We start from the raw sequence: 27,683 nt of genomic DNA on the forward strand, positions 1-27,683 counted from the left end.
ATTGCTAGTCTTTCTTGAGAGAAACCAAATTACATACTATAAAATGCAATGCACGACTTGCTGTGAACCTTAATACATTACTAGCTTTGTCTGTCTCTTTAAAGATAACATTAATAAACAAACAAGAGCTATTTAATGTATGTTTAACACATGTGTGTAGGAGCCATCAATGACAAGCAAGAGGAGTCAATGTTCTGTAGGTTAGAAAATTAGCTCTCTGCACATAGCTTAAGCAAATATACTTTATACTATATACAAAGTCCAATGCATCCGAGAACATTTGTCCTTCAGAAAACAAGAGAATACAAAAAAAAGAAGTGTGCACATGCGACAATGCTACCCAACAACCACCAGCAGAACCCCTCCTCCTTCTAATTCCCCTTGCTGAAATGCCACATTAACATAAGGGGGCCGTGCTGGGCCATCAGTGGAGACGTGCTGCATTTGACAACCTCTAATTTCAGCGCAGCAACTCTTTTCTGAAGCGCTGCGCTCACCTAAAAATTACCACCTGCCTTGCGCGACCGACAAAATCATTTGTTTAGCTGTCCACCCCGGCAGAAAAGGCTGATTTTGTAAGAAAGACACAAAGGAGGGAGGACTGAGAATTACTATCTTGGAAAGAACAGACAAGAGAGAATAAAAGAAGACAATCAGTTGAAGTAAGAAGGGTAGGACATCAAGTGAGAACTTTAGCATTAGATAGCAAAGATTTGGAGTATATGTGTGTTTAACAGCTCTAACAGAAATGTCTGGGCAGTGACAGATCCCCTGTTATTCCCCTCCAGCCATCTCAGCTCAGTGCCAGTGTGTCATCCACAACCTGACTCAGCAAACCAGACACACACACACACACACACACACACACACACACACACACACACACACACACACACAGAGCACTTTCCTGTCAGAGTTATCTATTTACCTGCGGGGGGCTGCACATACACACACATACACATTCAAACAAACAACAGACGCACAGGAAGAGATTATAATATCTCTGTTTAGTTTTTGTTTTTAACCCAGACATCTGTCAGGAAGAAACAAAAATCGACCTTGAGAGTGGTTGGAGGGTAGAGTGCAGATGTATTCATCTCGACTCACACTGCTCTTTTCTACCTCAATACAAGTTAAAAACACATTTCATTTTATCCTTTTCTTTTGTTTCTCCAAATGTCTGCCTTTTCAAATGTGCAGTGGAAAAAGAAAATGTCAGTCTGTGGCTGCAGATCCATCTTCCCCTTTTTAAGCTCAAGTAAAAAGAAGATTTCTGCTCATCTTCTCGGTGATCTTGGCAATAGGGGAGAGATGAGTACTCAAAGAAAAGATTGTGGGGACCAGGAGAAAGGCAGGTACAGGGGTTTAAGAGGCAGTGGACTGAATGATGAAATTTTGAGTTGAGAACCAAGAATCAAAGAGTGGTTTGTTGGATGGATGATGAGTGTGGTTCATTCGTGACTTTAAAAAAAAAAAAAAAAAGTAGTTTTAATATTTATTATTAAAAAAAAAACAAAAAAAAAAACCTTGGACCTTGTGTTTTTTGGGGTTTTTTTTGGACAATCTTCAGAGGACGCCTGAATATGGGGTATTATAATGGTGTAAATATGACCAAGTGAATATTAAAGGCTAAATGATAGGACTAAGACATCATAAATGACTCTAGCTTTCAAAAATTTCAAGTCTCTAGCATAGCGCTTTTGTTTTTTTTGTTACAATTACATTTCATTCATATAAGCAATATGAAATGTGTGCAATGATTGGTTCTTTAGCAGGCTTACTATCCCAGCCATACCAAAAGTCACCATTGGAAACAGTGGCGTAACATCACATTTTCACCCACACAGAGACCATGACACCTTGTTAGGGCTCAGTAAACCTAAAGCCAGCCTGGAGAGTCAGGCTACAAAAATAGTCCAAAAAGTGTGAGCATGTGCAAAAGAGAGGAGAGGATAAAAGGAAAACATAAAAAGAAAAAAGGGAAAAACAAGTGCATTAAATGTATCTACTCATCTGAACGAGTGATATTTGACACTTTGATATTTGAGTCAGCTATTGTGAACTTAGCACCATGAAATACGGAGGGTTTTCATTTATTTATCCAGCCTGACACCAAAAACATGATCACATAGAAGCAACACTGGCAGCATCAAGGGAAACAGTTCAGGAGAGGTTGAAATGAGGACGGAAAAGGCATGAGACGAAAGAATAGCCAAATGAGGTAGGAATATTTTCTAATGCATCAGCCCCTCTGATCTAACATGATCTAATGAATGTAAACACAGTGTGAGGGCAAACTTGGGGAATGGAGTGGAGGGGAGGGGAGATCAAAGACAGAGCAACGAGATATGAGAGAGAGACAGAGACAGGGAGGGCAACGGGAGTAAAATTTAATACAATGGAGAAGTCCAGAGGATGATACTGTAATCAGCTGGTGTAAGACTGCTGAGGACCGTTCAGCTAGACCTGCTAGAATGGGAACCATTAAAGGCCCAAAAATAGACGTCCTCCGTAACTTCTTTGTCCTCACCCTGCAGCTCACAGCAAAACGTCCTCTGACCATGCAGTGCACATCTGTTCATATACGTGTTTGTGTGTGCGAGAGAGAAAAAGACAGAGAAAGAGAGCAAAAGAAATGCAATGGGTGAGTAATCAGTGTGATCAGCTTTGCCTGGGGAAAGCAGCTTTAGATGCCTTGTGATGCTGGTATTAGGCTGATAATATCTGGCACCTGAAACAGATTGAGTCTAACACCAATTAATCTTAAAGCCAAAATGATCAAATGTTCAACTCTGCAGAGAGACTGAATGAGTCCTCCCTGTTTAGTGTGATATAAGATCAAAAACCTGTAGTGTTCGAAATCATTCCATCTTTTCCTCTTGCACATACATGCATGCTCAATTAATGATTTAAACAGGTGGGGAGGGAAAAAAAACACTTAGGAAGTGGAGGTAAATATAGATATATAAAAAAAAAAATCTGGCGGTCGTGTCCAAAAAACTACAGCAATCACAGATATGCTTTAATGTGCCGGTGCTGAGTGAAACAAGACTCAGGCGAGGAACAAGCCTTTTCACTTTAAAGCTGTGCACTTTAGCAATCACAAAGTCTGGGTACCCGTTGCAAGCGAAAGGATTTGGGCGTTTAATGCATTCCTGCCCTATATTCATGGCACAAACGACTTTATCCAAGACGACACTCCACTTCAACAGTTTAGGGGTTTGGCAGGCCAAGCATATGAAAGACGGAGGTTCCTTTTAAAGCAGAGAGCAGAAGTATAGTGTGCATTGGTGGGGGTGACTGAGCCATGAAAACGTATGCATTTCTGGGTCTTATCGTCAACTCACAGCTGCCTCTCACTCCCCCTCCCTCTTTATGAAAGGGGAGAAAAAAAAAACTTTCCTTACGCTTCTTTCTTATTTTTACTTCCTAATCTTTGATTTAACAGTAGGCCTACACTGCACATTCCTTTGATGTTCATGCACAAACTATTCCTGTGCTGTTAATGAGTATGGTGTACTATCAGCATAGTTAAGAACAGCACATGTATTTCAGTTCTTACAAGGAAAATACCAGGTTTAGACTTGAAATATTCTGCCCCATAAGTTTGGACAGGGGAACATTTGTGTTACTGAAGTACTGACTCCTGAGGGTCAGTACTTCCCTTATCATTGTTTACAATTTACCAGATTCAAAATTTTATGATAGTGCACATAATCACACAATGTTCTGAACAAGTTCTGTACAAGATATGACTTGGTTTCACCCTATGAACAAAAAAAAAAATGATGGGACATGGAGGATTATGGTTCCCAATAAATAACTGCAACACTGGACAAGCAGGAGTGGATCAAACAAGAACTGTGGATTAACATTGTTCAACCCAATTAAGGCAATGTTATTTCTCTGGAAATGGCTACATCAAATATTCCAACTCATTTGCGACGGTATTACCCAAGTGTGTCTATTACTTGCAGTAGTCTGAAATACACTGGGGTGCAAGCCGTTCTCCCCGTGGCATCCAAGCAGCCTCTTTCCACATATTCGGAGAGACAGAAAAGGCAATAATAAATGGCATAGAGGTGTTTCTTGCTGTGGATATGGCACTATACTCAGTCATAGAAAATAAAAAGTGCTGGAGCCCTCCACCGCATCCAAATAGTTTTGTAATTAAACTGGAACAATACAGACACATTGACTTTAGTTTTCCATTAAAATACTTATTTGGTATATTCCAGTTATTAATCATTTTAGCACAATATTTCCTGTTTGCCCTTGAAGAGTTTCCTGGTTGAGTTGTAGCAGAGGAATATTAACACAAAGAGATCATTTTGAACTAAAAAGGACAGTAAATTTGGAAAATACACACTTGATTTGACTAATCCAGATTGCTGAAGCATCATATTAACTTTGGTTGAACGTTTGGCAAAGAACGCAGGCTGAGGATTTTGTTCCCCATCCTCTTATAAAAGGTGTCACACTAATAAGAGATCACTTCACGGCCAGTATAGACAGGAGGAGTAATTGCAGCGACCATTTTTTTCTGTCAGGGTAGATATGAGCATGTGAGTATTATTTTAAGACACATTTGAAAAATATTAACGCATCTATTAAATTTTTAATTTGTGCCACCAGCTCTTTCTTCTGAGTTTTATTGCATGCATTCCTCAACTGTAAAATTCAAAATATATCTTGGCTTTGTTTCGCAGTGACTGATCCACAGAGTTCCTGAACTCTGACATGATCTAGATATCAGCACTTGCCCCCACAGGCTGAGGGGTCTAAATAGCTCTAGACAGAAATGACGGTGCAGTTTGCTGGCAGCCACAGGGAGAGATTTATGTTGTGTGTCAGGGATTCTCCTAAGGCAGTCTGGGTAAAAAGCTCCAGCATCAGGCCTTTAAGTAGATAGGCCACTAAATAAACGACTGGCGTAACAAGGTTTCTGGATTCTCTCTTCTCTGAGCAAGGTAAAAAAAAAAAAAGTAATAAAAGACAGAAAATACACACACACACACACACACACACACACACACACACACACACACACAACCATCTCATGGGTAAACAGCAAACCAAGACACAGAGGAACCACTCTTTCATTCAAATTGGGAATGGACAGTTTTTGCACTCTACAACGAAAAAATGCTTACTCAAACTTACAGTAGCACAATCTCTGAGGGACACACTATGATGCAGAAATTGCATCAAGAATACACAAACTGGTTGTGCGAGTGTACACATGCATGTTTATATCCCAGTCAACTACCCTCTGAAAGCAGCACGTTTTGCTCTCTGACAATCAATAATGAAACTGAAGCAGCCTGTAAACACACATGTAGATAACTCGCAGAATGCTCAGCTTCCAGCAACACACAGGCGTGTGTCCTGACACTAACTTAACTACATATAATATATATAAAAACAAACACCCAACTAAACATTAAAAACACCCACACACACACGCATGAGCTAATGAGCTTTTGTGTGTTTGTAGGAAACGCTCCCCCGAGAGTGTGAACCCACAGAAATAACACTCCAAACGGAAGGAGGAGGAAAACTGCCTAAGAGAAAAATCTGCTAAACAAATACTGCAGGAAACAAGCAGGAAATAGTGCTACACCTATCTTCTAGCTTGCCTTACTAGCCACTGCCTCATATTTAGTCTAGTGACAAAGAGGCAAAACACAAGATGACAGAAACAGCCAGCTAGCCTAATCTTTATTATGAATCAACACCACACTCTTCCTTTACTCTAGCATTTCCTACACATAGTCTGTCCAGCGGAGAACACTGACAAGTTGATTTTTCAACAAAATTGTTGCACTCAGCATGCATCTTGTCCACAAAAATAAAAATCTAAGGGATCTGTATCAAGACTGTTTGTTTATGTAGAAAACGAAATTACAATGGGCTGATATATTGTTAGCAGATTTTCTTTTACTGGTTGAATTATTCAACCGTGATGACTGTCAGCTGAGAAAAACACTGCTGCAAAGTTGTAGTATGCAAAAAGGGAGTACCCCCTATTCTGCCTTTCAAAACAGAAACCATCAATCTATTTTCTGCCGCTTATCTGGGACTGGGTCATGATGGCATGAGACTGATTAATATACTAAATTCACTTCACAATTATTACAACTAATGATGTTAACACATTAATGATATTTTGATAGAAAAATGTAATTGTACAGCGTTCTAAAACACAAAGAGCAAGGCTAGTTTTTAGCAACCCTTTATGATCTTGGTTCACAAGTGTTTAAATGAAATGAAATTAAATACTGACAAAATATAAAGCTGAAGTCAGACATCTATCGCATTGAAATGTGTGTTGAACATATTCGTACATTCTTGATTACATCAGAAACACTGAGAAGTTGGGAGTCATACTTTACCTCACCCACTACTTCTGACTGAACCCCTGAGAATGTGTATGCTAAAAGCAGAATGTGTAGGTGTGGTGATGGCCAAGAACAGCAATCAGCAAAGCCATTAATCATAACCGGTGGCAAATGCAGTTTTTTCTAGGGGGCTGTCATTGTAACTGCATGCAGGAAGGGGAAGAAGTGCCAAGCTGAATGTGGCTTTCGGTGGCTGCTGGCAGCAACGGTGACTTTGTGCTATAGGAACGTGTCATAGCACGTTAGTCTGGTGATTAAACAAAGCAAACAGACAGGGCAGACAAGGAGAGGGGGACCAGAGGATAGGCAGAGCTGAGGAGAGGCAAAAAATGAGAGAAATGTATTGAAAGGGACTAAAGATACTGAGGAACTGAGAAAGGTGCAAATTAAATTTAAGGTTTCTGGGCTGACCCTATACCAATTATTCACTACAATCAGATTGTTGGTATTTTGACAGCCTCACATTTTGCTCAACTACTGAGGCAAATCATTTACATAATTACTAAAAAACATTGCAACAAAAATCCATCTTTTCCTCCTCACTCACACAACCATGATATCCAAGCCAAAGCTTATCGTGAAATGAGTGTTTTAGACAGTATCTGCAGAGCTATTAAGACCTCAGACTAAAATTAGAACAAGGGATCATCACTTTTGATGATGTGGAACTGCTTTATGGGGCTGTGTGCTGGTGGGGGCACGCTGGCAGTTCAATGAGCCATAGGAGTGCCAGTTTTGTGCACTCAGTGGGGTCTACCATAGAGTGAGGTGAAACTGGCAGGGAGGGCTGGCTCAATGCTGAACCATAATGGCTTACTCTTAATGGCTGCCGCAAGGGGCCAGCGTTCATTACTCTCTGCGTGGGGGTACTTTCGACAGGATCCTGGGGTGAAACTTGCAAGTGCACGCACACTCACACACACACACACACACACACACACACACACACACACACACACACTTACACTTGAAAGAGACACCCCAGGGCAAGTGAGCAAGGTGGAAAGCTGCAGAAACAGTTTTCTTTCCTTCACACACTCACACACAGATACAGTTCCCCCTCACACAAAGTACTGAGGAAGAAAGTGTAGTAGTTAACAGAATGCTAAGAGCTCCTTCTCAGAGTAGTTTCGTAATGTTGCTAATTATACAGCAATTGCAGGAAAAAAAATATATAATCCAGTGCAGCAGAAGCTGGAGTTCTGTGCTAATACTTCCTCTCCCCTCGGTTCACCTTTTAAAGTAGCCCAATACCCTAGCTCAGCTGAAACAGCCAACCTAATGCACACAAATGCAGACTCAGGCTCCCTCTAAAATACCAAGCAAAGATAGGCTATTTTACTGCTGCTTTTGCCATCTAAAGGGAGAGCGATATGTAGCGTTAAATTGGAAGCCACAGCAATAGTCATTTAACAGACTGGCTTTAAGAGAGAGGCCTCATAAGCTGAAAATGGTTTCACAAATTTGAGAGGATATACTTGGATGGGAAAAGGAAATGCTTTAGTTGCCTCAACTAAGCTACAATACCAGGAGGAAGCGTCTACTTCCATGAGATATAACCTCAGTGTGTGGTTCCATGCATACTAAAAAGGATTGCTAAGTTATGACAGGAGCAGTCAAAACCAGTGGATTAATTAACATGAGCACAAACATACACTCAAAGCATGAACGAAGCATGCATGCAAACAGCCAAACAGATTGTGCTGGTTCTTCTGCATCTCATGGGAACTCATTTCACAGACTTTACCTGCCAGTGAAATCAGGCAGACAAACAAAAGCTAGACTGAAACCGTGCTGCTAGGTGCTACTCATCAATCCCACTCTTGTTTCGCTTTAACACATTTAGCTCTACTTTCAGAGTTTCGGTCGATGTACACAGGCTATACAGGCATTTAGAAACAAGTATTTTATCCGCTGAGGCTCCAGGCATACTTTTATAAAACATGCATTTGCACTTGGCCAGACACACACCCACACACACACACACACACCCCACAACAATGCAGGGGATGGTTTGTAGAAGGAAGCACAGGACGCATGCTGTGAGCTCACCAAGATGTGAGAGCATGTGATAAGAAATGTGAAGAATAACAGGATGAAGAGTCAGGATGCATGCTGATGAGGTGTGTGTGGGTTGGAAGAGCAGTCCATGGCCCCGTTTTGTGTGGCCCTGGGACCATGTCCTCTGGCCTGTGACAAAGGGGGTATGCCTTTCCTTTACACGCTACCAGGAGGGGCCCTACATTATTGACATTTCCTGTCAGTAAGCAAACTGGCTCGTTGTGTTAGGATTTAAGGAAAGACTATGCCTCCAAGGGGTGACACAAAGTTAGGCAGAGTAGTTGTGTAAGCAAAACTTGAGATGTAGACCACGACTCAGGGTCTAAAAAATGCTGACCACTATTTAACTATTAAATGCATCAAAACTGTGTCTACCCCTACACACAGCTGCTCCCTTTGTCATGCAACAATGGCAGGAAAGGTCCAGCTGTCAGAAGAGGAAACAAGAGGGGAAGGAAAGGCTCTGACTGTCAATGTGACTGGTGAAGATAACATGCACTGTGCTTCCTGTTCCCCATCCCTGTAACTAAGGAGACCACAGGGCGCACAACCAATGGGAAAGATGGGAGGGAGGGAGGGAGGATAATTTATCATACTCCCCACCATCAGTTCAAAAAAGATATCTGACTTTATGTCTCTTTGTGATTTAATCTATCTTCTGATCCAAAGGGACAATTTACCCATGCTTCCAAAATAATCTGGCTCCACAGGACAGCAGCGCTTTCCATGGGATTGTAAAGTCGACTGACAAAAAAGGGTATAATAGTCAAATGAAGGGTATAAAATGAGAGATTGTTACATCAGGTTAAAGCAGAGATAATTTGGGTGATCGTTTCCATTACAGTTAAACACTGTAGCAATGGCAACAGAAAAGACAAGATCTGCATTTTAACTGTAAACCTTTGGCAAATCCTTACATCAACAGTAACTCTAGTGATTTTTTTGGTGAGGAGCAGATGGGAGCAGGTTGAGCATGCCAGAAGTACATTATTGAGAATGTCAACACACACATAAAAAAAAAAAAAAATCTCTTTATTTAATGTGTGTTTGGTAGGCAGGGGACTGACAGAATGAGGAACAACCACATTCCTTTCCCTCATTATCGGGGAATGAGGTCACTCGATTAAAACAAGGAAGCTTTGATGCCACAAAACAGAGACAGAAGCAAACAGAGTGACAACTGTCCGCAAGTACGTTTTGTTTGCAATTAATCTTCAATCCTGTCTGCGTGGCAGACATCCATAGTCTCTTCATCCGCCCTTTAGAGCAAAATTAAACCTGAATGCCGGCCTATACCAAAAGAAGTAGTGTTATCTCGACCTATTGAAATGTGATTTATTCTAAAAGACAATAAATGTAAGCATGTCACAGCAGATGTGGAAGGCCCCATTTGCCTATCTTGCCAGGTATATTACAATGTGATGCAATCAAATACAACAGCCCTGCAATAAATCCTACCTTTATGAATCTTATCATATTCAGCTTCTGATAAGTATGTGTCAGAGAGGCACTGATTAAACTCTACTGTTGTTTCATATGCTGTAGTTTGTCTTCTTGTTGTATTAGATTGCATTTTAATGCAAAAAACAACAACAAAGCAATAATGAAGAGAGCTCAATATCATCTCCCTGTTTCCAATATACACTTGGTTGCCAGTTTATTTGGTACAACAAGCTAAAGCTAATGCAATCTTCCCTCATTCATATAAATTAGTTCGGCAACATATGTTTAACACCTCAAAATATTAGACCAAACAACTCAATGATACCACAAACTAAAGCCTTTATGATGGCTATAAAGTTAATTCAAGTCTTTCATTCTGTATTTTCTTAGTAATGAGAAACTGAAATAAGTTTGCTTTTAATGGCTAGTGCTAATTACCAAGTGTACCATCCTGCTATGTTAGTTTACCACTTATCACCTCTGAAGTGATTTTGCAGTTGTACTTACAATTGACAGTGATACATTTAATGTAACACAGAATTTGAGCAAAGCACTTAAATTCTCTATGCCGAAAAACCCTGGAAGGACATGAGTTATGAGCACAGGAAGACAAACAGGTTACTTCACAAAGTTTACGTATGTGTGTGTCAAGCTGTCCTTTCATCCCCAGGCACAGGGCCTGCTGGGGGCTCGTAGCTTCCATTTTAAGTTCCAGTCCAACAGCCACTTAGTCGCTGTCCCAGGGTGTAACAACACACAAACTCACATCTGTTGTTCAGTCTTTGTGTCGGCTCTTTAGTGTCCTCACAGCCTGACAAACTATTTTCCAGGATCTGAATCTTTTACCACTTCAAACACCTACTTCGTAAAATACAAATTAAACGCACAAGAAATGTGTTACGTATCTGGATGGATATGCATGGTCCTGTGCCAGAGCTTGTCTCGATTGTTCTGGGCCAAGTATCCGAGGACGGATTGTCGAAGTGTTGATAGTTGAAAGCTAGTTGAAAGTCAAAGAAGTGCACACTGATTCTCTATGAAGAACAAACAGCCCTGGCACTGTTAAGAGACGCTAATAAACCCTCTTGATATGTGATGCACTTTCAGATTAGGTGGTTGTTTGTTTTGAAGGACAGAAAGAAAAGAGAAAAAAAAAGCTTCCCTGACCTACTCTTTCTTGTCTACAGATCATCAGAGGAGCTGCTCTTTGGCTGTGCATTTGTTTGGTCTGCTTGTCTGCTCCTGGAGATCATCCGGTTGATCTGTTTTGTCTGCCAAGTCATGTTGAATGTACCATTTAGAACATTTAAAAAACAACGATGTCGGAGGGTCTGTAAGTACTAGGTCACAATGTCACAAAGGGAAGAGGGGGGATAAGAGAAAAAGAAAGAGAAGCTGTTCTTGCTGACTCATCTATCATTAACCAAGCTTCCACTTCACTTTAGCCTTCATTTATATGTGCACACGATTATAGCCAGCGTGCGCAGGCATGTTGTTTTTGAGCCTAGGAGCAAGTGTGTGGAGAGCCAAGTGCATACTACGGTCCTGAGCGCAGACAGTGAGAGCTGGGCTGATGCAAACCGACAGACCACGTTGCAGGCCTTTAATGTCACCACTGGTCCTCACATGAAAGAGGCAATGTAGCCCCAAGGCCGGATATTTGCCACACATACTCGCATACAAGTAGAGAGGGAAGCTGCAAAGAGAAAACAAATCGAAGTGGAGAGCAAAACGTAGGCTGGTGAAGGAAAAAAATTGAGAAATAGGAGATAAGAGAATGAACAGCAGTATTTCCCCTATAATTGTGTGGGCCTGGTGGACTGCCAGGCCAACGAAAACCCCCGCCAGGCCAAAATAATATATTTTTTAATACCAAATATCCATTCATTTGGAAACAATCATTTGCATGTGGGAGCCTCTGTGTGGCGCTGTTCCAAAATGTGAGTCAACCTCTGTCATCAAGTGGATCACTGGGAAATAAAATATGGTAAGACTTGTAAAATATGACTCCTTAAACTGTTTGTTTGATCAAGTCCAAATGTTCTGTTATATTGTAATTAATTGGGTTAGCACCATCACCCCCCCCCAGCCCATCCTGCCACCCCAAAGCAGTCAACAGAGGAAACACTGAACAGATAGAGAGGAAGAGGGGGTGATGGGACTTCTAGAGTCACGCTGTTCTAATAAATGGGGGAAAAAAAGACAAAGCCAGGAAAAATGAGTCATTCCCTTGGGAGGACAGATACCGATTTTCTACTTTGGAAAACACTATGGCAACGATAGAACACTCCTAATGCCGAGCAGAGCAGTACAGTATCTATCACTACAAAATGGAAGGCAACATGACAAACAGATGAGAGGGATGCATGTGCGTGTTTTAAGACAGAAAGGGGGAGATAAGAGGGAGTAAGTGAAGCAAACTACACAGTGATGAGGGAGGAGGAGCGGAGATAGAGCCGGGGTCTAGTTCATCGAATGTGTCAGACGCTCAATAAAAATAAGGTTGCGGGAAGAGCTTCCATCACAAACAGCCTAAACTGATGTCAGGCAAATACTCTCAAGGAAAGCAGAGTAGGTGAGAGGAGAGGAAGTGTGTGTGTGTTTTTGGATAGGGGGGGGATTAGAGGGGAGAGAGGAGAGAGACAAGTCCATCTCCTGGAAGACTATTCTTCACCTTAGGTGTCAACAACAGCTGGCACCTCGACACCTTTCTCAGGCCCACATCTGTCTCCCCTGTTGTGTCTCACACATCGTCCATCCCCCAGCTGTCTTTACCCTTCCCCGCAGGACCACTAACTTTTACAACAAATTATTTAATTTGCTCACTCAGTGCAGGTGATCATAAACATGTATCCAACTCAAAATGTAACTTAGAGAGACAGAGCGTAATGCGTAATACTCTGAAAACTATGCCAACCGGAGGGGAAAACAATCAGTGCCATGATATGCAACCAAGGGCTGAAATGCTAACAAAATGCAAGATAAAAACATTAGATTTCAGCATGTCAAAGGATTATTTTAGCACCCCATGTCTACCAGAGAGGAAAGGTAGTTTATAGGATATGCTGAAACCTGTTGCATTGCATATGCTAAAATGCAATACATGAATATAAGGGCTGACATCACATCCGCAGTAGAAAAACCACAACTATATAGCAAATTCCACTACATAACAGGCTGGCATGACACTTTTCACAGCTGATAATGGCAACTACAATTTGTAAACATGGGCAGGGAAATTACATGTACAGACATGCAATCATTTCCCCATTCAGGCTCTTTTTACAGTTAACATTGCAGCTGAATGCAGGTTAGCTGAACGTCTATTACAAACACTGCATACCTGCGTGTTCTGTGACTAGCAGCGTTCCCAGGTATGTGTGTCATTTTTACGGAGGTTTTTGAGCTGCAGTCTGTCCGTGCAGCTCAGGCACACAGCCCTGTAACACTTTTGTCTTCTTAAAAGGCTCAGTTTTTCGGTTCGGCAGCTTATAAAAACTTAGTTCTGGGTTCTTTACCCTGTTGGTCGTGCATCCCAACACACAGCAGTTTTTAGGCATTTTTCTGTTGTTTGCATGCAGACAGAAGTTGACAAGGAGGCACCTTCACTCAATACAAAGTCAATGGAGAGCAATGAATTATTTTCGCCTCTGGGGTGGGCAGGACTTAATTGCACTCTGTCTCTATAGCAATTTGAGTCAAATCACAAATATATACACACCAGACAGACAGGAGTAGCTGTAATCTTGTTGATGTCAACAATAAAGCAACACGATGCAAGTCTTTTATTTATTAACATTCCTCTGCAATGACACTGAGCTAAGACAGTGGAGGTTAATGCCAAAGAATATTCAAGGTAGAGAGCAACAGTCTAATTATACCAAATGTTTGTTTTGTTTTTTTTTTTAAACATTATGCTACTCTATAGTTAATTTTTGTTTTGCAATCTCAGTTATTATTTGTGTGGCCAATCAAACATGGCAGCAGGAATTTTTCTGCACACATGAATAACTTGTTGGTCCTCCTTTAATTTGAACCTGCTCTGGAGCAATGTCCTTGTGTTTTAACATGCATCTCTGAGTTGTTGTGTTTTTTTCCCCACAGGAAGAGCTGTTTTTCCTTCTACTGCATTTTATCAGCCCAGTGTGAAATTTGACATGTTATTACTAGAGTATTATTTAGGAACCAATAGGACGGAAAAAACAAAAGCCATCAAGAGAGCAAGACCCTGTAAGATCATCAAATAAGCTGTTGTAATGTCAATTACAGGTAGGTAAGTATCAGTGATCTCTTTTGGCTTTGTCCTGCTGAACATCCATGTCTTTTACTGACCAGCTTCTATAATTTCACAATCGTTAAAACATCCTCCAGAAAGATGAGTTAAATTACCGGGAAGAACATTTCATTCCCTTCCTCCGCCTTTAATGTTTCTCCAGTCCAAATGGGGTTTAAGCTACATTAAAGATACCAATACTTGCCACTGCCTAGCTTTGCTGCTTGAATTAGTAAAAATGAAAACAAAAAATGAAGTCAATTAAATTAATCTCCATTATAGGAATTGATATATATATAGTCTAGTGTTGTACAATGTACTCCACTGATAGTTACAGCACTATAAATGAGAGCAACTGGACTTTATTGACGTTATCAAACAGCTGCTCCAAGATCATGTTACATCCAGCGACGCACATCCAATATAATGAACCAAGTGAGAAATGCAATGCATTCCAATGTATTGGGCCTGTTTGACAGACAGCACTTGTGTGCAAGCTCCTGTGTGAACTGGTAGTAGGAATGACCCAGTGTGTGTGTCTGGCCCATTAAAGCACAAAAAGCCATTGTGTATCATTAGCTGGGGGGGAAGAAGGCAGAGACAGAGGGGTGGCGTGTGGAGCTGAGGGAGGGGTCAGTGACCTTCCTCATAACCAACCAGATGACCTCATTCACAGCACATAGGAATTCTCTGTCTCCCCCCACTGTTCTTTATCACACTCGCTATCCTCCCCTCGCTCTCGGCAGCCCGGCTCGCCTTTTTCCTTTCAGCGAACACAATCAATCAACTGAGCAGGGACGAGGCTCATGCTCACTAACCCTTTCGTATAGACGGCACATTCTTTCCTGCCAGTTATCTGTGGGGTTTTTTTTTTTTTATGCCACTCTTTTCTATGTTACACATGGTGCTAAATGGGCTCTTTGTTTCACCAATTAAAGCCTAATCATACAAAACCACCCATTGTTTCTGCTCTGTAATCTCCTCCCAGCCACTGCACTGATAAGGACAGACAGACAGACTTAAGCCTCGCCACAAACAGGCAACCAGCGACAAACACTCAACAAACAGCACAGACACAAAATTGTTTCCCTTGCAGTGACTTCATTCATGTGCCATCACCATTACTTTGGGTTGCACACATTGCACATGGGCATAAATTATGCTAAGCACATCATGTTTTACATTACAGCGCAAGACCGCAGGGCAGACAGCCACTGTAAAATACAACAGCGCAACACATGTAATTCTAGTTAGTCTCTGTCACTACGTGTGACTGCATCACCGAGACAGATAAGACCCTGTTCAATCAACTGAAACATTGCTGAATAGGTAGAGGGGACATTGGATTATTAATCTGTTTAAAAAGTGACATTCCTTTCAAGAAATCTGCGCAAACTTCCTCCTAGATATCAGCATAAAATTTCATCACTACAAGCAGGGAGCACAAAAACTAGCCGAGCAATGGTATGCAATCGCAATCCTGTGCAGACTGTCGAGAGACTGCTGGTGAGTTGGGGTGGGCTGGCGCAGGTGGTAGAAATACCATGAACTTGAATGACTTTTTACCAACATCTCAAACTTTCACAGCAACACAAAGAGAGCACAGAAAGCCTTGCAGTATGATCCTTCCCCCTGCTGCCATGCTCCTGCTTTACACCTTAACACACTTGACATGTGATCGAACCTGTTTCGCCATCTTTAGACTTAGACTTCACAATTAGTAAAAGCTCCATGCACCAAAGCGACTCAAAAATTTTAAAAAGTTCATATTTTGATATACCAGTATAAAGTGGAGTTGAAAAGTCTGTGTTACTATCAACTGTTTGTCAGTTTATCAATATAAAATATATTGTGTGCACTCAGTGGAAAGCTTGTATTAAACTAAAATGTATCTGAATACTGTTTTCAGAACATTGACGTGGTTTTCTGAGGTTGTCCTAAAATAATATAGTCTTTTATAGGGCAATTTATCACTGCTTCGAGTGCCTTAACCTGGAACAGTAGACGTCAAAAAAATATTTACTGTTGTTCGTAACAATGTTGACAATACCTCTTTTGGCACCAGTCTGTTCTCCTCAGTGCTGAAAAGCTATCCCAAGGTGGCAGTCCAACACATGCTAGAAAGATTTTCACACACTATGTCAATTTCATTCAAAGCAACACCGGGCAAATCTAAAGGGACAACGCCACCCAAAAAACAGTGTAGAAAACATCTTTACAACACATCATCTGCATTCAAGATACAAAGCCTGTTGAACGACGACCGCCCTAGGTAATAAAAAAAAAACTGATTGGCAAGCGGCAGTGTTATTTTAAGAGAAGCAGTTTCCAAACCATTTCTTCAACAATAAAGCAAGTCTAAACGTTAAGCATAGAACAAACAATATCCCTATTTCATCTGTGACAACTGGACAATGAAATGCTTGTTTGCGGATGTATCAAAGACGATTTTACAGCTGCCGCTGGAGAGTCCACGTGAGTAGACGGCCACATGGGAGGTTAAAGCAAGAGACCTACAGCCAAATATGGTGGAGGAAATGCCAGAGTACAAGTTCTGATTAAAGCAAATGGTGCAGAAAAATACAGTACAAAATACAGGCTGAGAAATATCATTTGACAAAAATATGTATTAGTTTTTGATCAATGGTGAAACTGGAGAATGGCAATGGACCCACTGTGTTTTGAACTATGCAAAGAGCAAAAATGAGCAACAGTGAATGCTGTGAACAGCACAACATGAAATTGGACATCAAATGTGTTGCAGCTTTACAGACTCAGAGAGGCATTATTAAGCTTGGAGTTGCCAGAGCTTCATATTTGATGGCAGAAGACTACAGAGGAATCTAACTACCTCTTGCCACCTCACTTTCGGTGGCCCTCAGGGAAGGTTATGGCAGCACCGCCTGTTCTTGCCAAACCTCACAGAAACAACACGGGCTGCTGAGGGACAGGTAAATTATTCATCTTTTGATTTATCGGCCAGCCTGCGACTAGTGAGAAACCAAGGCAAAGGCTGCAAACCACAGGCAGACTGATCTACTCCTTAAAGGGAGGATGGGATATGTGAACATCTTGGACTAGAGGGTTTGGAGCAGGATATGGGGGGGGGAATGTTAAATAAACAGCCTGTGAAATAGAGGTGTGTTGTGAAATTAGAGGGTTTAGGAAAACATTATTGCACTTTGATATTTTCATACAAGTAGAACGAGGCTTGCCATTGCCAGCCGTGAAGTAAAAACTCTATCGAATTACAGCCAAATTATGCACTCACCATTTCTAGATATTTAAAGCAAAGTAGACTTTTTCGTGCCTCGCTGTGGATGGCATTCACATTAAACTGAGCTAAAACACACTATGAGAGAGTGTGTGTGGGGAAAACAAACACCAGGCTGGAGGTTAAGTGCTCTGACTGTGCTCCCGGTAAAATTCCTGAGCTGGCTGCCAACGCTCGCTTGCCATTCCTCCTCTGAAAGGAGAGAGAAAATGAATGCAGAAGGGTGGGCAAGTTGAGAGGGAAACAGAGTGAGCATTCAGCTCAGTTTTTCACCTCCTTTCTGTGATAAAAATGGTTAAGGAGACAGGAAATGGTGACAAATGTTGCTGGTATGATTCCTGAGAAACCTAATTGTTAGACGTGATTTATTCAGTCTTGAAAGACGAAGACAGAAAGAGAAAGTGGGGGGAATAAGTGAACTACTATGAGCGAGGGGGTGGGAGAGCTATTTGAAGCACTCAAAGAATGTAACAGGGTGGGGCCTGTACTCCTAAGAACCGAGAAATAATAATGTGTGCTGTGTAGCCGCACAAACCTGTGGAGGAGGGACGGGACGAGAGATGATTCATGATGTAATCTAAATTAGTCAAAAGAAAGCTGAGAGACTGATCCACCTCTGTGGGAGAGGGCAAAAGAGGAGCAGGCTTCTCTTGTCACCACAGCAAGAAAACAGCTCCCCCCTCCTTTTCCCTGTCTGTCTGAGGGAAAAACAAACCACTGACTCGCCTTCTCCATAGTCCTTTCCTGTCTGAAAAGGGCGTTACTTCCCGTAGATGTTTTTGCCTGAGAAACAAAAAAGTGAAGGAAAAAAAAAATGGGCAAAAGCTGACAAAACTTGGGTCGAGGGCAATAGGAGGATCTGTGCTTTCAAAAGACGGAATAAATAACCCAATTTAATGTACAAGTCTGTGTCAGGGAGCCGTTGTGAGATAGTTATTACAACATCCCGTGATACATCTTCCTCTTTAACACTGCATGTGATTTTATACTAAACATACACACAAATGACTTTCACTTTGACGGAAATCACACAGTAAATTTCCCCTCAGGGAAAATGCACACTCTGCATCTGTTACCTTATTCACTGTTAATTTTAACGGGATTGCTCTGCTTTATGATTTGAGGGGCGAAAAAAAGCCTCAAGTAAATGTGTTGTCTAACAGCTGACAGTAAAAGAAGGGAAGCCACTTAGTTTTGGCGACAGCAAGCCAGATAGTCAGCCAGGCAGTCAGAGTAGGGCACGGAGACAGGAGGCCAAGCAGAGGCAGCAGTGATAAGGAGGCCCCAGTACTCACGGGATTGAGGCCTGAGATAAGAGCCCGGAGCTGATGTTGGATGACTTTATCATGCAGCACCCACTGGGGGGTGGCATTGCTGGGGCTGGAGCGGGGCCAGGGGAGCAAGATGGGACTGCATTTAGAGTTAGAACAGAGACTAAAGCTCACCCCAGACACTGCGGTGGGGCTACTGGAGGGAAAGGCTGCTAGGCAGAGGCATGACAGAAGGAAGACAGGCAAGGTAACGCTGGGTCCTGCCACAACCCCTACACCTCACCCTGTCAGACTTATGCCTCCACCTAATTTATTACCAAGGAGGAGAGACTGAAAAAACGGGGACCGCATGAGGGCAAGAGAGAGGCAGACAGGGAAAGACAGCCCAAAGCCTCCAATTCTGCTTTCTCGCTGATGGTGACGGCTCAGTAAACCAGCTCACAGAATGGCTCTCAGTTAATTAAATTCCAGCTTATAAGTGGTGCTTTGGGAGAGAATGTGGGGAGAAGAGAAAGGGTTGGGGTGGGGGGTAAAACAGGTTTCAGCTTGCAACAACAGACCTGGCAAAACACCCCCGATTCATTCATTCTGTCAGTCTCTATCCGCGCTCTCTCACGGCTCTAAGCAGTATGTTATTTTGCAAGCGGTGCTCAATCTTGTTAGTTGCTAAATTGATTGCATGTGAGAGGTTAGTGCAGGTCTCACTCTGTGCCGAGTAACACCAAGGGTCAACCTACAGTGGGAGAGTGCAGTGCTGCCACGGCCAGACAGACAGAGGGGAGGAAAAAAAAGAGGGAGAATCATATAGACAGATGACAGAAATATGAGACAGCAGGTAGAAAACCAAATGCAGACTTGTAGCACTGCCCTCATTTATCAAAATCTGTTCTCTAAACAGTTGTTCCCAAAGGGCCAGTTTCATACAAAGGCTCCACGGCGGACAGCAGACAGTCTGTCCTCCAAACACTGACAGCTCTCCCGGGAATGTCCTGTTAAATCACGGCACACAGAGACAAACAAGCAGACACAAAACTGTATATGCAAAGGGGAATGCTGTAGCCAGGAACAAGTGGTACGATGCACCACGTGGCTCCACCACACAGCGTGCAATGGAACAACGGGCCATTTAATCTATTACACAAACAAAGCTCCGAATCGAGCCTGTTAGGAAAGGTTAACGGGAGCCTGGAATAAATGCTTTCAATCAATCTGACTATTCTGTTCCCCACAGAAAAACTTGCCAGAGGACACACGTCACAACAACAACAAAAAAAAATAAAAAATAAAATCCCTCCCTTCCTCCCATGCTCAGCTAACTTGCAACAGCGCCTGCACCTCACTACTAGATGACATCTCTACGTGTTATATGGACTGTCTTCTCCTGCCAAGAGAAAATATAGCAATTTGAAGCTGCTTGTTGGCTGGCAGATCGTAAAGAGAAATAAAAAAAAAAACCCCATAGCAGGTGTCACCTCAGGGAGATGAACAACTGCAACGCAAGGGGATTTCAAAAGGGGGCCTGTCAATCGGCCAGAGTGACCTTAAGGGACTACATACATATTGGGAACGTCACGGGGACGTCCAGGCACACACACGCCACTGAAGCAGGGTGGGTGCAGTCTCCACACACACACACACACAAGGGTGGTGTCGGCTTTCTTCCGCCATGGAAACAGCTGTGTAGACATGCACAAAATGTTGGGTGGGTGCGGGGGGGAGGTACATGCAGCTGTCGGCGGGGCGTACTCTCGAGTGATCGACAATTTAGGGGAGTTTAAAGCATTCAGCTGTTACTGGTTAGATTTTTGCTGTTATTAGGTGCTCTAAAGTCTGACAAAGGAAGGCATTTCAAGTGTTCAAACACACTTAAGACTACAAAACTGTACTTGCTTACTCAGAAGAGAAATGCTTAATAACAATATAGAAAAAAAGCCCATCCCTTAGGAGACAAGACAGCTGATATCTTGTTGACAGACTCAAACTGTCCTTGAGTATTTCTATTTTTTGTTCTTTCTTTTCAGTTTTTGCTAACGCTACACTGACTAGACTATGTTTCTACCTCTGCTTCAGCATCACTAGCTTTTTCAAGTAGCATCTGCTCTCTCTTTGTCACCTTGACAAGGCACTCGCTTTCAATGAGACAGAACTGACTGCACACTGAGGAGAAAACTACACACACACACATACACAAACTGAACAAAAAAACTTGTTAGATCAAACGTAATTCACACCGCAAGTTAAAGATTTCCAGCTGGAGTCTGTCCTGTCTGACTGGAAGTCACAATGGAGTGTGATGTTTATCTTTACTGCTGGCAAAGACCACTGTCATAAAACACGCTTCGTTCATCATCATAAAAAAATTTAATTATACAAATATCAACCACAAACAACAATTAAAAAACTATTAAAACTACTTTTCCGAGCTTTTGAAATTGCAGCAATCTGACGGCACAGGCCACCGTAGCCTATACATATTAAACATATGAACACACCTGACAACTATTTCAGGAGTACTAGGCGAAACGGAAAGGTTAATTAGAACACAGATGTTTTTTTCTTTTCTCTTTTTCAGATTCATAAAAAACTGCACCAATGTGATTACGCTGATGGTTTTAGGCTGGGTGGGGCCAGTTTACACCAGTGCGGGACAGGGAGTGGGCGGAGGTACGTCCTGAATATCGCATTGGAGCTTTAGCCCCGTCAAAAAGGGGCGAGCAAACCAAACAGCCACTAACAGGAACCAGACAGTCAGACAGGCCTCCTCTGCACTGGGGTGGCTTTCATCACACACACACGCAATTTTTGGCGACAGGGTAGTGTTTGGGCTGGTGCCGTGGATACCCCAGTAAACCTTAGACTTGTGTGGCTTTGGAGGAGTGAAACTGGGGCTGAAGAGTTGTGAATGTCCCAATCATTATTTCTTAAGCCAAGAGGAGGAAACATGTTATCCCCTTTCTATCTGTGCAGCGCTGCACAGAAGCGTCGTACCATTCCAGCGTTGCAGGATTGATTTCTTGAAACCATGTGTTGCAAGACAGCACACTACACGGTACAAAAACTCTCTCTTTTAAAGACTGACAAACTATTGAGCTACACCATTTTATTTCTGACTATAGTTCAATGACTTAATTTTTTTTTTTAAATGAATAAAAGTATCAAACGGTAACATTTATGTTTAATATTGTACACTGTCCAAAGATTTAAAAACAAAAAAATCTCACAGGTCAGATTTAAAAACGGTATTTACAATATCCAAAGACAGTACTAAAATGTGCTGATATGTGTCAAATGATTTACAGAATTGAAAATCTGTAGGATTTGAATGTGTTCAGCATTGCTCACAAGCGCTTACTACTTGTGCCACATTTAGTGCACACCTCTGCAGAGTGCAACGTCTTTCCTCTCCTACTCTTACGTCCGGCAGTTACCACGCAGGTTTGGTTGGTTAATATTAGCAAGTAACAAAAACAAAACACTAAGAAAAGCGACTGAAGGCTGAGAATAAAATATGAGACAATTCATAAGCTATTCAAAGATTTGAGTTTTCTGTATTACGGTGCTGCAGAAATGAAAAAATCTAAATATACAATGCTACACTGCGCAAAATTTGGTGTTTTTTTGTCCAACAGCACAGCAAATCACAACTGAACTAAGTGAAATGGGAACGTATTAGACAGAAAACTCACTGTTGGCCACAAGCTAGAAATTAGTTTCTTGCTCTTGGTGGGTTCGCTCATACTGTCTTCTAACAGCAACTTGGCTGAGCTGAGGTATACAAACTGTGCACGGCCCCTTTTCTTTTCTGTTCAGAGGATTGGCAGGGTCTACAACTATGGGGGCTGGGAAACTGCAAAGGGGAGCGGGGATGAAAAGGAAAACATGCCCGCTTCCTGACTCTCGCCTCAGTGAAAACACCAACACACCCATCATCCCAGTTCACTACAATAAATCAACCAACTCTTCTCAAATCAAAGTTAAGAATGCCTCTTTTGAGAGCATTTCTGGGGTGTGAAGAGTAAATAAAACTGCTATTAAGCTCTATGATCTATACAGTGTGTGTGGCATGTACTAGAAAGATTATAGAGACGTCCACCTATTGCACCAAAATAACATTTATGTTTAAACTCACTTTGAGTAGAAATATTTTTTGTGTTTTGAACAAATGTGTTGAAGCATTGTTCAAGTTTTCCAGCTGGGTTAGTGAGACAATAGCCTACTTTACGCCTAAATGACTTGTTTATCAGCCGTGTAGAAAGCAAGAAAATCTGGTTTAGCAACTACATACTACAGTGTCTTACTCATCCAGACATGCAACCGAAACTAATAAATATGTGCTGCTCCTTCCATCCTCAGTTGTCTACAAGGAAATCCTTCATTTCTACCGCTTGTTCTCAATCTTTTTGGCTTGGGATCCCCCTAAAATAAAGCAAAGTCTACCTGCGACCCTTCATCACATGTTGCATTGTCTACCAGTTAAGTTGCCGATTATTGTCCTGATTCATCTGTCATTTTGTGGACAAAATGTCAGAAAATAGTGAAAAATATCTGTTAAAATTCCCCACAGTCCAAGGTTACATCTTCAAATGTCTAGTTTTGTCTGATTAACAGCCCAAAACCCAAAGATATTCAGTTTATCATCACGTTCAACAAAGAAAAGCAATAAATCACATTTAATAAGCTGAAATCAGCTTTGTTTTCATTTTTGCTTAAAAAAAGACTAAAACAGTTATTCAATCACCAAAACACTTGCTGATTAATCTGTCAATTGACTAACCTTGCAGCTCTAGAAAGAGCTCTTATTCTATTTTATTTTAATAACTTTTAGAGGTTTGTGGAGGTAAAACACAATAACCCACTTGAAATAAAAAAAAAATAGAAAATTAGAAGAAAGCTTGACAAAGGGAGAAAAAAAAATCACAATTTTATGTGTCCAAAACATGTTTTTTTCTGTATCCTATCCTGTCCTGTTATCTGACGACCCCTTTGTTTAATCCAGCGACCCCTTGTGGGGGTCCTGACCTCCAGGTTAGGAAACACTGATTTATACTGTTGAGTAGTCAGAGTGCTTATTACTTTTATTCACCTCAGTGTCATGGGGACAGCATGGGGACAGTCTGCTAAGGGGGCTGTGGCGCTCTCTAGTGTCCCCAGCTCAGTTACATAAACCATGGGACCAAGCTCTCGCTTAGACCAGCTTATGATATTGATACAATCAACATAAACGGCAAATAAGCCGCGTTTATCGGCGCCGCTGTTGGTGCCACATTCATTGGCAAAGCGTAGAAAATAAACGTAGGCAGACAAATCCCGTCTGGACGGCGCCGCCGACAAAAGGCGACGCAGTTTTTTTTTTTGGTAGGGCAAGCTTCACTGGCAAAAAAAACCCCACGACGATTGCTGCAGCAAGGAAGGAAATATAACCGAGAGAGAGACACAATCTCGGTGTAAGACATATACTGTAGTAGCCTGGCAAACGGGCAAAAACAAAACGGTGCCCCTTTTAATGAAAAAGTTAGACGGTTGAAATAATCTTCGTGCACTCCCCCTCCCAGCAGCAACTCACTGGCCATTGTTTGGACAACAAGCAGACACATTCCTCCGTGGTTTTAAGCTCGGCCGCTGGGCAACGACTAACACAACCCTCGAACCAAAAACAAGGAAAGCGAAAGTCAGCCATTGTAACACTTCTTGTCATTTGCCTGAAACGCTGTTTTTTACTGTTTTGAGTCTTTATTTTTAAAAAATGAAGCTAAGTTAAAGCTGCCTTTCTAGGTTCCTGAAGAGTTCGCGGACACCCAGGCTCGCTAGCTTAAAACGTGGCTAACCCAAGCTAAACTGCTGGGGAGAACATGTGGAATCAGGCCCCGTCTAAAATTAAATTAAGAGACTCGTCTTTAATTAACCCAAAAGTATGCTTCTAAACTAATCGGAGAAGATTTCCAAAGGGCAGGTCAACAGTGTTAGGTGGTTGTGGTTTTTCTAAGTGAGTGAGAGAAAGTTTTCCTTCTTGTTGCCACAAAGTCAAGAGTGCAGCAACAAACTCCGTCAGCCACAACTCTCAAATAACATCTCTCTTTTCTGGGGGAGAGGGAAACAAACTCACTCTGAATTGTTCATGTTTTTTTTTTGTTTACTTTGGATGTAAGCTATTGCTCAGCAGAGGTTTAAAGTGTTAATATGCCTGCCACGGTCCGCAATATTGGGGTACCCGATGCTAGTGTGCGTCTGGGTCTCGCTAACGTTTAATGCAGCAGGGACGCCCAGCGAAGCCGTACCGACACCGGACTGTGCCGTGGTCACGCTGCCCCCCCACCCCCCCCCTTAACACCCCCCCTCCACTCTCCTCTCCAGACTGCCACTTACCTTCATCGAGAAGCCTCTCAAGGTGTGTGAAGATGCCGCAGAGATTTGGCAAACTGGTCATGAGCTTCTTCTCGTTTAACAATTGCATCAAATAGTCGGGACTCGGCCTCGGTCGCTCCTTCACTTCGACCTCTCCGACCATCATCTTTGCGGCGAGAGGGGAGAACAAACCACCGCGAAAACACAGAATCCTCTTTTAGGAAAAAGGAGAAGAGAAAAAAAAACGAAAAAAGAAAAAAAAAACTTGCGGCTCCAATCCCTCGCTTTCCCTCCTCCTTGTGATCAGAAGACTCTGTAAACCCCCCCTAAAAAAAATCAGGTTTGGTTTGTTCTTGTTGTTTGAGTGGAGAGGGGGGCAAAAAAAGAAACCGTTATCTCCCTTCCAGAGACTCGTGCGCCGTACGCTCCTCTACGCCGTGTGCGCTCGGGGACGTTCGATTCCAACACTGTAGGCGCGAGAGACTGTTCCACCCGAAAAGGTCCGTCCTCCTCACCGGCTATTGGCCAGTGGGTGCGTTCATGGGGACTAATAGGACAACCAATGAACGTTCAGATTCGAGGCAGGAGGGCGGGGTCGGGGCCGCTAGGAGGAATGACTGACAGGAATTCAGACCAATGGCGTGCAGTGCGCAGGAATGCACAATATGCTCTTGAAGTGTTGTCAACACAGACTACTTCTCCCTTTCCTCACTAAAAGCAGAATATATTGTTTTCAAGATTTAAACTGTCTTTTAGTTCCTTAACTCACTTAACACGCTCCTGACTTCAACACCACAGAGCGACAACACTGTGTTTTCCACTGGTATGAATGGAGACTGCTTAAACCTGGGTTATTTGTCTGCATTCCTCAGCTTTAATTTGCATGGGTAAACACTCAGGGGAAGCTCAAAAAATATACTTGTGTACAACTATGAGTCAAAAGTGGAAACCCACCTTCCCCCCAAAAAAGCTATAAAACAAATAAATAATTAAAATGCAAGATATAACCTCAGATTTTTGGAATTTCTATGAGGTCCCCTACTTTGATCTATTCTTGAAGTTTCTGCATTTGCTTCAGTTTTAGACCGGGCATGTAATGCGATTATTATTTAGTTTTTTCGCTATACAATAATATATGTGGAACTTCTGATCACATGTTTTGATTAATTCCTGATTTGTCATCCTGATTAACAAGCAGAGTCTGACGAAACCCGATTCAAAGAGCATTGGGGATGTGTAGCCCCTGCAGCCATAGAGTCTGCTCTCCTCGATTGTAAAGATACATTAACATGATTGCACAGCATGAACCTCTTCATGTTTTTCAAGTAGAAAGAATACAGGAATTCCGTACAGTTACAGGAGATCATCAGCACTGTCTTCCATGTTGCTGATACCAAAACAACATTCCAGTGACTACTTGAAAGCACTGCAGACCCATTTGACATTTTGATTTTATGAGGTCTGGTGTAATTGTATGGTTTAGCAATGACACGTATGAGTCTGCTAATCTGGTACAGACTAGACTAGTGATCCGGTTTGAAGAGTCATATGTGGGTTGTGTTCAGTGTCCCGCCTCACGTACAGGGTTTGTGTGTGACAGTGGTAATACATGTCCCAAGACCAGCCTACAATTGTGGATTTCATGCGTATGCTTCACTTTAGGGTGCTGAATTATGAAAAAGTGTGTGCAGTCCATATCCTACAAGATGCCCATTGTTACTCAAGACTTGTACATCTTGTTATCTGTCTTGGGACCGATTGATCAACCCTCCAGTAATCAATAGAGCCTTTTCATTGTCCTGTCCTTGGGAGGACCTTTCCACATATCCTCCGAAGATTAACATCCCTGATCAATGGGACATACACAACTCAGCTACCTCCGGTTTCTCACATCCTGCTTAGTGTGAAAATAAACCACAACTGGTCCGTTTTGATTTTAACAGCTGTTGACTGAGAGGGGCCCCGGCTAAATCTGAGCCCTGACCTTGTCCCTCGTACAAATTTGTCCGCTTACTGCTCACCCACTCATGTCTTTGTAAAATAGTCTCCACGCTAGGTGCATGAGTACTCAAACAGCTGCACTATGACCTTCTGGCTTCAGTTTGTCACCACTGTGTTGGTATCATAGGATAGAACAATAAGTCAGAGCTCTTAGAATTAGAGCAGCAAGTCCAGTAAATTGATCAAACAATGTCTTTGGAAAAGTTTAATGACAAACTTACAACATACATACAAGCTGTAAACCTTCATATATGCACAAAATCATACATATTCTCTGAAAAATACATGTGCAATCAATCCTCCAGCCCAGATAACAGCATTTGGGAATGCAGCAGGCGACAGGAGCCACCACATCAAAGCAGGAAGACAGATACTGTTGCCTTAACAACGGGTGCAACACGTTTACTGGATCCTGCCTCTCTGCCCTTCAGCCAGCATCTACATATAGCCACAGTATGTTATTGCTATAATTATTGCTGAGCTTTAGTTGAATCTCAGGCCTGATTCAAGTGAGACAATTGAAATATTTCAGAGGTGGTTATTCGTTAATGATTAGAAATTATTTAAATTACTTTCCTTAGTAGGTTTTTACAGCCTAATATCTAAAGTACCTTGCC

At 42.1% G+C, this 27,683-nt stretch overlaps 1 protein-coding gene across 5 annotated transcripts in view; it reads right to left on the reverse strand.

Annotated features, from left to right (window-relative positions):
- Positions 1–25,553, reverse strand: part of qkia (QKI, KH domain containing, RNA binding a) — an 84,359-nt gene extending 58,806 nt beyond the window's left edge. For all 5 annotated transcript variants that reach the window (XM_044373992.1, XM_044373995.1, XM_044373993.1 and 2 more), the window contains exon 1: positions 25,087–25,553. In XM_044373992.1, coding sequence (XP_044229927.1) covers positions 25,087–25,231 — 145 coding nt within the window. In that variant the 5' untranslated portion in view covers positions 25,232–25,553. The remainder of the gene's footprint in view (positions 1–25,086) is intronic.
- Between the last annotated feature and the right edge of the window lie 2,130 nt (positions 25,554–27,683).

Source organism: Thunnus albacares, chromosome 15 (assembly GCF_914725855.1).
Source record: "Thunnus albacares chromosome 15, fThuAlb1.1, whole genome shotgun sequence".
Lineage (NCBI taxonomy): Eukaryota > Metazoa > Chordata > Actinopteri > Scombriformes > Scombridae > Thunnus > Thunnus albacares.